At 31.2% G+C, this 12,500-nt stretch overlaps 1 protein-coding gene across 1 annotated transcript in view; it reads right to left on the bottom strand.

The window, feature by feature from the left end:
* Positions 1-600: 600 nt before the first annotated feature.
* Positions 601-12,500, bottom strand: part of LOC137660119 (kin of IRRE-like protein 1) — a 59,821-nt gene continuing 47,921 nt past the window's right edge. The window contains exons 4-8 of the mRNA XM_068394834.1: positions 11,343-11,475; positions 7,536-7,686; positions 4,622-4,770; positions 1,305-1,427; positions 601-715 (exon numbers count right to left, since the gene is read on the bottom strand). Coding sequence (XP_068250935.1) covers positions 1,318-1,427; positions 4,622-4,770; positions 7,536-7,686; positions 11,343-11,475 — 543 coding nt within the window. The 3' untranslated portion in view covers positions 601-715; positions 1,305-1,317. The remainder of the gene's footprint in view (positions 716-1,304; positions 1,428-4,621; positions 4,771-7,535; positions 7,687-11,342; positions 11,476-12,500) is intronic.

Here is a 12,500-nt window from a genome sequence, read left to right as displayed (position 1 = left end):
TATATATACTATATATATGATATATTTATTGGGTAGAATTTTAGGTTTTCACCAACGCAAAGCTACAATAATGAATAAACATTGCAAGATATACAATTTCTATAAAATAACAAATCTATACTTAAAGGAAAAGGATATAATATAAAACAAAAAAGCCTGTAACATCTTAAAATCATATTTTATTTAGATTAAATGAATTTTTTAAACACAAACCTTGCAATAGTGAAGATGCATTTAAACAATGCAAGTTACAAAGGCGATGTTTCTTCTCTCCTCTACGACACCAAGGACCATATGGATAAAGAGTTTCTGAAGAGCATCATATTTAGAACGAGTGAAAGAAGAAAACACAAAGAGTGAAAGTAGGAATAGTAAACAAAGAAAGAGTGAAAATAGGAATAGTAAACAGAATTCAAAACATAAGGAGGACAAGATAAGAAATTGAAAAGCAAAATATAGAGATTAAGAATAATATTACTAAGATATGTTGAAACATATCCTGAGATTATGAAATAAAAATTATTGAAAAGAAATGAAGAAACACAAATTTTAATGTAAAACAACAATGTTGTTCCATAACGAATACATATTGAAGTGAGATAAAGAAATAGAAAAAAAAAAAAACATGTTTGAAAAGTGATATTGTTTTTCCAATGAATGTCGAAGTTGGTGATGTCAATGACGGGATGTAGAAACTAATAATGCTGGAAACCATCTGAAATGAGAGATATTGAAATTAGTTTATATTTCAAACTGTTTTTTGCAATTAACGTACATACAGAATTGTATTCCTAATCCAGTTATCATTTGGCAAATAGGTTACCTGACTAATTAAGGGAATTGGTCATTGTACAATTTCAAGAAATCAATTTAAGGGAGTTTATCACTGTACAAATTAAAGAAAGTAACTTTAGGGAATTGGTCACTGTACAGCTTGAAGGAAGTAACTTTAGGGAATTGGTCCCTGTACAACCTCAAGAAAGTAACTTTAAGGAATTGGTCACCCTACAAATTAAAGAAAGTAACCTAAGGTAATTGGTCAGTGTACAACTTGAAGAAAGTAACTTTAGGGAATTGGTCACTGTACAACTTCAAGAAAGTAACTCAAGGGAATTGGTCACTTTACAACTTGAAGTAACTTTAAGGAATTTGTCCCTTTACAACATGAAAAGTATCTTCTTTAGGTGAATATGACACCGGGTAACTTATCGAAAGTAACTTAATTAGGTAAATTAGAAACTGGGAACCTAGGAAAGTAACTTAGGGTAACTAAGTAATCGGGCAACTTATAGAGAGTAACTTACTTAGGTGAATGGGTCACCGAGTAGCTTGATATAGCAAGAGTGAAAGGAGACACCAGAGAAGTATTCGGAAGTCGCAGTGCAAAGTCATCGAATTGGCTGTTTGTACGGCGGCAGATTCCTCTCCTGTTGAAGAGACAAATTAAATTTTTATTCCATAAACAATGACAAATGAAAGTGCTTGTCTATAAATCATATTAATATTTTCATAGTATTTTTAGAAATTAAGTCGATTTTTTTTTTCTTATACGAATCTTCTAAGATGACAAATGAAAATGCTTGTCTATAAATCATATTAATATTTTTATAGCATTTATAGAAATTCAGTTTTTTTTTCTTTTACGAATCTTCTAAATTGACCATTGAAAATGCGGGTCTATAAATATTCATAGTATTTTTATAGCATTTTTAAAGATAAAGTCTACTGTAAATTCAAATTGTACTTCAGCCACTGGTTAAGCCATGTATTTTTACATAAGGTTTTTTGTAATAAAAAAAATCATTATGAATCTTATAAGTAATAAATGAAAATAGGGGTTTATAAATGTTTTGATATTTTTATAGCATATTTAGGAATTCAGTCGAAATTCAAATTTTACATCATCTACTGGGCAGTGTATGTCATTTTTCATAAGATTTTGGTAATAAAAAATTAATATTTTCTTATTACGAATACTCTTAATTGACCAATGAAAATGTGGGTCTATAGATCATATTAATATTTTATTATAGTATTTTTAAAAATTGAATCGAAATTTAATGATAATATTTTATAGCATTTGAAAAAAAATTGAGTCGAAGTTCAAATTGTACATCAGCCACTGGGTAAGGCATGTAATTTTTCATAAGATTTTGGTAATTTTTATGGTTATTGATAATAAATCTTTCGTATGTGATTAGTTTTGAGTTTTTTTTTTCTTTTTTTTTTTTGCATCCTGATATCGAAGATCATTAACGTAGATATCATTTATTAGAATAAAACTAAAAGAAGAAAATTGAATTTAAAACCATTAAAGCGAAGAAGTCCTTATAAAAAGTTATATAGCTTTCAGAAGATTCGGCTCTGAAATAAATCCCCAAATACCGTTAGCATAGTACAACACATCCTACCCGAGAAACTTGGCAAGGATGAACCTGCCATTCTCACCTTGATGTTGTTAGTTGTGAATAAAAGTTATTGATGTTTGAGGAGTTTGAAATGATATGGGAGAGTAAAATTTTAGCCTGATCCAAAGTCTTAGAGATTATGTACATGCCAGAATTGAGTTTCAAAATGTATGTGAGAATGCTTCGAAACATTTATGGTGGAACTCATTAACGTAAACATGAATTAATACAACAGAAACTATTGTATTATTCTGTGAACTTATCCGTTTTCGTTACAGTGTTTTGTTTACATAAATTTGTGTGTGTTTTTGTGTGTGCGTGCGTTTGTGCAAACATGTGTTTCAATATGGATTCAGGTACATATTTGCACGAGGGTATATTTTTTTGTAGCATTTGGTATGCAACGCAATAACTTCGACGGAGAGCTTAATGTTTCATAGATATGTTGCCTGGCGTTCAACAAACAACAGTTCTCCCCTTGACTGATATGAATGCGTTTTGTATGAGAGAGAGAGAGAGAGAGAGAGAGAGAGAGAGAGAGAGAGAGAGAAATTATTTTCTACTGATGACAAAAGAAGAAGTCTATGTAAATTTCAGTAATCCTTCCTTTGATGGAAATGTATTTATAACTAAATCATATTGATGAGAAAGCATTGATTTTTCAATGAGTTTCTGCTCGTGTTTTTTTTTTTTTTTCAGTGAAGCTTGATCTATGCCAAGTGTCAAATATTATCTATTGTAGTTGGCAATTGTATGAATGCAAATACATATACATGCATATCTATACACACACACATATATATATATATATATATATATGCCACTTACCGATTGACAAGTAGTGTTAATGAATCGCTCATGCAGATTATTATTATTATTATTATTATTATTATTATTGTTGTTGTTGTTGTTTGTTGTTGTTATTGTTATTATTATTATCATTATTAATTTTATTATTAGCAGCTAAGATACAACCCTAGTTTGAAAAGCAGGATGCTATAAGCCCAAGGGTTCGAACAGGGTTAAAAATTCCTGTGAGGAAAGGCAATAAAGAAACAACTAAACTACTAGAGAAGTAATGAAACAATTGATATAAAGTATTTTAAGAACCGTAACAACATTTAAAACATTTAAAAAATCATGATCAACCTAATAGCTAATAGGAAAGAATAAAAACTGAGATAACAATTCAGTTACTTGCTATTGTGACTTAGTTTCGAATCCTTTGAAAATAAAGTGAGGTATAGGCTTATGTAAAGCATTTACGATATATATAACTATTGACCCAAATTCAAATTTTTTCTTATTAGATATTAACACACTCTCTCTCTCTCTCTCTCCTCTCTCTCTCTCTCTCTCTCGTGCATATATATATACATATATATATATATATATATATATATGTGTATATATCTTCTCTCTCTCTCTCTCTCTCTCTCTCTCTCTCTCTCTCTAAACCACGCACGCATACAACATATACACGAGGTGAAATTTAAGATTCAACACTATATATATATATATATATATATATATATATATGTGTATATATCTTCTCTCTCTCTCTCTCTCTCTCTCTCTCTCTCTCTCTCTCTCTCTCTCTCTCTCTCTCTCTCTCTCTAAACCACGCACGCATACAACATATACACGAGGTGAAATTTAAGATTCAACACTTAAAGACCTTATTCATATTATACATTTCAAAGACATTTATCACATTTATTGTCACAAGAGGACACTCTTGACAAACCTATTTGTGGTAAATTGGATAGACGGCCATATTAAAAAGTCATAATCGATTTGCTGGGAGCTATTGTATTTTTTTAAAAGAGTAAATAATCACTAATGAAATTCTTATTATCCAACCAGACTAAATTTTAATCGCATATTTGTGCAAATATCACTTAAAAACTGGTGAAATTAGAGTTATCCAAAACACTCAAATCATATCTAATTCTATGCCAGTTTCATTAAAAAGTAATGAAATTCGTTATATCTAAACACACTTCAATTAAATATGATTTCTGCCCCAGTTTCACAAAAGAAAAAAAAAATAATAAAATTCGTATTTTCCAAACACACTAAAATTTAATCTAATTTTTGTCCCAATTTCACTAAAAAAAGGATTAAAGTTTGTTTTATCCAAACACTCTAATATTGAATATTATCTGTGTATGAATTCCCCTCAAAAATTGTACCCGTCTTTCAATACTCACCATTCACAACGTGTACCAACACAACGGCTGAGTCAGCAAATTGCGGCTCGCAGGTATAGTTGCCGGAGTCTGCCTTGACTGCTCTGGTGAGAAATAGCTTCGAGGTCGTTCTCAAAGGAGTTTTCTCGATCTCGAGGCTGACACCACCCCTGGAGGAGGAGGAGGAAAGAAGATCAGACTAGATTTTCAGATTGAAGTTGAATATCTGATTTATTATATTTGGGTGAAATGGTTCGGTCTATCATGTGTTTTTCTTACATAAAGTTTGCATTCTTAACGCTTTGGAAAAATCAGAAAACGAAAAATAGGAAATATTAGAATGTTGTTTGTGAGACTTAAATTCATCTCTGTTTATATACGAAGTCCATATCAGTCAGTGATGAATACAAAAACACATGCATATATTAATTTGATTAATACTACTATGAATATCTAATACTTCCTTTGTTATAAGTATATTCCCTAATACCAAATAAGCACACTAGTTGGAAATGCACCAATATATGTCAATTGTATACTACATATCACCTCCTATTGAAAAATAATTTATTTTCCTAAATCATTATTAGCATATTTCATTTAGTGTTATTCAATAAAGGGTTCACAATGGCTGTCGATTCAAAAAGTTTGATGAGAGAGAGAGAGAGAGAGAGAGAGAGAGAGAGAGAGAGAGAGAGACGGGTAGTGGTGCTAATTGAAACGTTCTAAAACGTTAAAAGTAAACGATAAAATAAGAGAGAGAGAGAGAGAGAGAGAGAGAGAGAGAGAGAGAGAGAGAGAGAGAGAGGAGAGAGAGAGAGACGGGTGGGGGTGGTAATTGAAACGTTTTAAAACGTTAAGAATAAACGATAAAACAGGAGAGAGAGAGAGAGAGAGAGAGAGAGAGAGAGAGAGAGAGAGAGAGAGAGAGAGAGAGTATATCTTCTAGGTAATGTCGCTGAGTGTAGTTTTCATTCTAGGTATTGGGTTTTACCAATGTCCTTTAGCCATTATTTAGGCTATTTTTTATTATCTGAAAGATTTCCTGGTTGGAAGCCCAGGCAATTGTGGAAGGTCTACAATATTGATCTTGATTTTATAATGCAGAAGGGCTAAGGACTTTAAATCATCCATTTACATACAATAATTTACGAGAAGGCTTATTATTGATGCAATTATGTCATTTAAAAGTATATTAAATATACTATTTATTTCGCATACATTATTATCATTATGTATAAATATTGTGTTGCTTTATATTGTAATTATAGATGTTTGAAAAATTTGTAAACATCGAAAAATACTTTATATCTAATGATTTTTTTTTTCTTTGAAAATCCTATTTGAAATTCATAGACACTAAATTGCTTTTTCGCATTCGAACCTTTTTTCAGTTCATCTCTCTTATTTGTGAAATGTAATTTGTGAAAAACAAAGAGCATCCCATCAAATACGTCATGAAACTTGCATCAAATCACAGGTTCATTATTAGAACCATATCATTAAAATTTCCCTCATATCTGCCATCGTATTGAAGATAAAATGACACATTGCATGCATTATGCTGAGCCTCATTTTAGTCTATTGTGTGTTAGACTGGTTATTATGTGTTAGACTGGTTATTATGTGTTAGACTGGTTATTATGTGTTACACTGGTTATTATGTGTTAGGGTGGTTTTTAACTTGTTCAACCTGTTTATGCATAAAAGAATGAACTGCTTTACATTCCGGTTGTTAATTGGAAGGAATAATTAATTCATTGAGTAAATTAACCTTCGATTATAAAAATGTATCCGAAAAGGTCAAGTATTCCTGATATCGAAATAAAATGTTAAACATCTTCAGAGAAATAGAATATAAAGTATCTTCAGAGGAAAATGATAAATAGTAAAAAAGTATTAAAGTAAAACCTGCAAACATACTTAGCAGATTAATTATGAACTTGAAGGATTTATATAATTAGGCAATAATGATAGTAATGGTAATGATAACAATGAGAGCGATAATATTGTTGTAAATTTTCTGTATATTCGTAAGTAGCCATAGTCAATTCTTTTTAGGGAGGCAGATTTGCACCGACTTGCATGGGTGCATTTTTAGCTCGGAAAAGTTTCCTGATCGCTGAATGATTGGACAAGATGACTCTAACCAATCAGCGATCAGGAAACTTTTATGAGATAAAAGGGCACTGCTGCGAGTCAGTGCAAATGCACCTTATTATAAAAATTGAGTATAGTTATATGATGGTGATAGTATTTTTCTGAACACCTTGGAGTAAACAACTGATATAGATAATTAATTCTTTTAAGGAGTGGGGCTTAGTAATAGAACCTTTAAAAATCAGTCTCAAAAGTAAAAAAAAAAAAAGAAAAAAAAATAGACAATTGGTTGCAGATCATCTTTAATGACTTAAGCTTCTTTAAAAACAAGTGGGGCATAATGATAGACCCTTTTTACATTTATCTCAAAACTAAACAATGCAGAAACTATTACTCGTGGATATATATATATATATATATATATGTATATATATGTATATATATATATATCTATATATATACATACGCACATATATACACACACACACACACATATATATATATATATATATACATACGCACATATATATACACACACACACATATATATACACACACACACACATATATATATATATATATATTATATATATGTGTGTGTGTGTGTAAATATCAACCACAATACCGAATTCTATCTTGGGAATATATATCCACTGGGATTCATTTATGGTAATATCTTCTGGCTGGGCAGAGATTCGAACCCCTGCCTATTCAGCCGAAACTATGCCTGCGATGACTCTACCAACTGAGCTGTCAAGATAGATTTATATATATATATATATATATATATATATTAGAATTAAAGATATATAAGGTTGGGAAGGGAGAAACTGACATTGGTGAATCATAGTCGAGTTCCGTTGTGTCTCTGTACCACGTGACCGATCCCACATTCTCGGCGTGTGTGTTCACGATGCAAGTGAGCTTTATCGTCGATTCGTTCTGGATGTAAATCTCTCTGGGTCCGTTGATTCGTGCTTGTTGAACTGTCGGAAGGGAAGCGAAAAGATAATTAAGAATTAAATTACATACATATGAGGAGGGAAATTAGGTAGTATTGTGTATGTGCAGGGAAAGTAGGTATTTTTGCCTCCATAATTTTTTAATCTCTTGTTGAAAATTGGGATAATTCAGTAGAGTTTTATGTTTATTCATAAGATGATTCATATGATAAATATATATATTTTTTTTGAGTAAAAAACGATTATTTTTTTATTTTTTGTTTGTTTACGGTAAAGACTATTTTTTAAGGATAATATTGTGTAATTATATCATTATCTAAATCTCTTTAGGTCCGTTGATTCTTGCTTGAACTGTTGCAATGGAATTAAGACTGAAATTACATTCGTCTTTTGAATGGAAATTAGGTATTATTGCGTCAATGATTTTATATCTCATTTAGAAAACTGGGATAAACCAGTTGATTAATATGTTTTTTTCATAAGATGATTTCTATGATAAATATATTGATATTTTTTTTAGTACATAAATGCTCTTGATGTAATGATGATGAAATACGATGACAGGTAATCAAAAAGCTATAGAACCTCAGAATCGTTTCAGTCATTTTACCCGAATTTATGAGACAAGCGAATTTGGAACCAGGAATGGAGAGAGAAAACGAGATAATGAAAGATTGATGATTCTCTCTCTCTCTCTCTCTCTCTCTCTCTCTCTCTCTCTCTCTCTCTCTCATGTAATAAACAGTAACACGGTAAACGAATACAAGAACAAGTTAGACAAGTTCATAAAAAAATCTCTAAACGTCTAAATTAATTCGCTCTACCCAATAACAAATGGAGTCTCTGCGAATGGACTAAAATCTTTTGAGACAAGTAAAATCGTTGTAACTCTCTCCTCTCTCTCTCTCCTCTCTCTCTCTCTCTCTCTCTCTTCCAGAAAAAAATATTGAAAGAAAACACTTATCTAGTGCGGTATAGGAGATCCTCTCTCTCTCTCTCTCTCTCTCCTCTCTCTCTCTCTCTCTCTCTCTCCAGAAAAAAATAATGAAAGAAAACATACGTATTTAGTGCTGTATACGAGATCAAGATATTTCTTTTGAAATCAAAGGCCATAAATATTTTGTTAAGAGGACGTGAAGATCATGAAAATTGCTTTTAACATCTCAATCTTAACCTGGAAATAAACACTTGAAGATAACTCTGCAAACGCCTTGGGGCAGTTAGTAAAACATTTCTATCAAGTAATTATTTTTTTTAAAGAATTGGAACGAGAACAAGAACCACATTTTAAACTTGTGTGTAAATATTTCTTAAATGCCGTGGAATATTGAAGCCAGGTAGATTGCATATATTTATAAGTCTTCTTTTATTAATAATTTTATGTCTGAGATTCATTAAATTCAGTAAATTGGAGTGACTGGAATTATTTGATTCGAAAAATATTAACGTGTTTGTAACTTGGGAACAAGGAATTGGCAAAAGTTATTTTGTTTTTATTTACATATGTAGTTATTTTATTTTATTTACATCTTTAGTTATTTTTTTTCATTTACATATGTAATTTGCACCAATTGAATTAAAAGAACTAAAGCCCCTTAACAAGTAAAAGTTTTTTTTTGTTTTAGGTCACCCTTTTGAGAGTGGTTGTAGTTAGGGAGGGAGGTTGGAAGGGTTTAATCTCTGCGTGTGCGCATGCGTGTATGCATATCTATTTAGATATTAGCCGCCATTTTAGACTGGTTGCGTACACTAGTATAATAATAATAGCGTGTTTGACAGACCTCCTCTGACCCATGTTCTGTCACGTTCTACCTTCAAGTCCGCTGTTCCTGTCCATGCCTACAGTATCTGTCTTCTGTTGGCCACCCCTCCCGTTTATCTCGTCTTCCACATCATCAAGCAAAGGAAATGGATTCTCTCCCACACCCCTTTTCCACCCCCAACCCCCCTTTTCCATTTCTTTTCACACAGACGTATCTTTTATTCCTCACCCCTTTACTTGATCCGTTTTTACCTTCTGGTCTCTCGTGTGTCTTTTCACTCGCACAGTGATCAAATGTTCTATTTGTCTACTTCCTTTCTCTGCCTCTTTCTCTCTTCCTCTTTTTCTTTCCTCGTTCTATTCTCTTTCGTAGCGTTTATTTCTCTGATTGCGTATAAACGGAAATAGGTTTCGTAAGTGTATTTTAGTTTTTAATGAATATTCTTAATTTTCTATTTCTCTTTAATGTGTTTTACGTAATTCCCTACTATCATACAGTGATATAACCATAAAAATGTCTATCTTTCCTTTTATTAGTGTGATTTTTAAATATAATTTTCTTCTATTAATTGTCTCTCGTAAAGGAAGAGTCAGTACCTAGTGATTTTTCCTTTTATATATGATAGATCTGTTTTAAAGGTGTTGCTGATCTTAAGGTGTATTTTTAATTCATTACTTTAAGTATGTAATTTATTTCCCTAATTCTTCATTTGTTTTCTTCAATTTCCCCTGCTGAAGCCAATGAATTGTAGCATCCTGTTTTTTTTTTTTTCAAATAGGATTGTAGCTTAACTAGTAACAATAATGATTATTATTGATATTTAATGCAGTCTGTAAAACACTACCTATTAATATGAATACTTGTATATATATATATATATATATATATATATATACTGTATAAATATACTGTACATACAGACATTATATATATATGTACATACATACATACATGCCCCCAATCATTTGAAAGGAATTAATTACTCTATATAGTCGCTCTCTCATAAGAGATCTAACAAGCAAAAGAATAAAAAAAAAAAATCCATGAAATTCTTATTGGCCTTTTTGAGTGAAGTAACGTTTGAAAACGAATAATTATGACTTAAGATATTTTTCTATCACACGTGTATAAGCTGAAATGGAGAATGGTTTTTTTAATAAGAAGTAGAAAAACGAAATCTAATTTACTGTTTTTCATACCTAAAGGGTTTCCTCCTCACCCCACCCAGAAATAGTCAAATATTCGCCCAATTTAACTTTTGTAATTTTCGCGATAAAATCTTTTATTGGAATATTACGAAAAACGTTGAATTTGCGGTTTAAAACTTATTTTGGTAATGAGATTCTAAACGGGGATTTTCTTGGTGTTTATTTCTGACAACAAGAAAAAACTTAACTTAGATTACTGTCTTATTTAATCCTCCTGTTATAGATAGAAGATGTATTTTGAAAAAAAATATCTTTCTGTAATTTCATTCTTCTGGGAGCGTTTTAACTTTATAAACGCATTCTGAGCAATGCTCTTTCTGTAATTTTATTTCTGGAAGCGTTTTAAACGTTAAAGATGTATTCTGAGCAATGATCTTTCCGTAATTTTAGTGTTCTGGAAGCGTTTTAAACATTATAGATGAATTTTGAGCAATAATGTTCCGGTAATTCTAGTCTTCTGGAAGCCTTTTAAACGTTATATTTGAGAGAGAGAGAGAGAGAGAGAGAGAGAGAGAGAGAGAGAGAGAGAGAGAGAGAGAGATTTTTGTATTCTTATCCTCTGTTGCAAGGGTCAGAAAGAGAGATAATTTTATAGTCTATCCTACCACTTGCGTGGGTCTCACACACACAGTGTGTGTGTGTGTGTGTGTGTGTGTGAGAGAGAGAGAGAGAGAGAGAGAGAGAGAGAGAGAGAGTGAGGTATCCTTACCTTCTACGGTGAGGGTCACAGGTAGGAAGATCTTAGGACTGGTGGAAACCTGGCATTCGTAAGTTCCAGCGTCCCGGAAGGTCACTGAACTGATTTCCAGGAACCATTCGTTACTATTCTCCGGATGGTATACCTGTTTCATTGGATAATGGGTTAAGAGTAATTGGATAATGGGTTAAGAATAATTGGATAATGGGTTAAGAATAAATAAATGATGGGTTAATAAGGATTGGATAATGAGTTAATAATAATTGCTTAATGTGTAAAAAATAATTTTATAAGGGGTTTAGAATAATTAGATAATGGGTTAAGAATAATTGTGTAAAGGGTTAAGAATAATTGGATAATGTGTGTTCAGAATAATTGGATAAGGAGTTACGAATAATTGCATACTGGGTTAAGAAGTGGATAATGGGTTAATAATAATTGAACAATGGGTTAATGGTAATTAGATAATGGTTTAATAATAATTGCATAATGGGTACAAAATCATTGTATAAGGTGTTTAGAATAATTAGATAATGGGTTGAGAATAATTGGGTAAAGGGTTAAGAATAATTGGATAATGTGTGTTCAGCTTAATTGGATGTGTTCAGGTTAATTGGATAATGAGTATCGAATAATTAGATACTGGGTAAGAAGTGGATAATGGGTTAATAATAATTGAACAATGAGTTAATAGCAATTGGATAATGGGTTAATAATAATTGCATAACGGATACAAAATAATTGGATATTGGATTAAGAATAATTGGACAATGGGTTAACAATAATTGGATATTGGGTTAATAATAACTGGATATTGGGTTAATAATAACTGGATAATGGGTTAAGAATAATTGGATAAAGGGTACAAAATAATCGGATAATTGGTACAAAATAGTTGGATAATGGGTACAAAATAATTGGATAATGTGTTCAGGATAGTTGGATAATGGGTACAAAATAAATGGGATAATGGGTAGAAAATAATTGAACAATGGGTTAGAGTTTAAATGTGTTTAATAAAAGGGTATGATATATCTGTTTAAGATAATTGGATAATGAGTTGAGAATAATTGGATAATGGGTTAAGAATAATTGGATAATGGGTTACGAATAATTATATTATGGGTTGATAATAATTGGATAACGGGTTACGAATGATTGGATAATGGG

This window comes from Palaemon carinicauda, chromosome 20 (assembly GCF_036898095.1).
Source record: "Palaemon carinicauda isolate YSFRI2023 chromosome 20, ASM3689809v2, whole genome shotgun sequence".
Lineage (NCBI taxonomy): Eukaryota > Metazoa > Arthropoda > Malacostraca > Decapoda > Palaemonidae > Palaemon > Palaemon carinicauda.
This window is presented reverse-complemented; position numbering and strand designations above follow the sequence as displayed.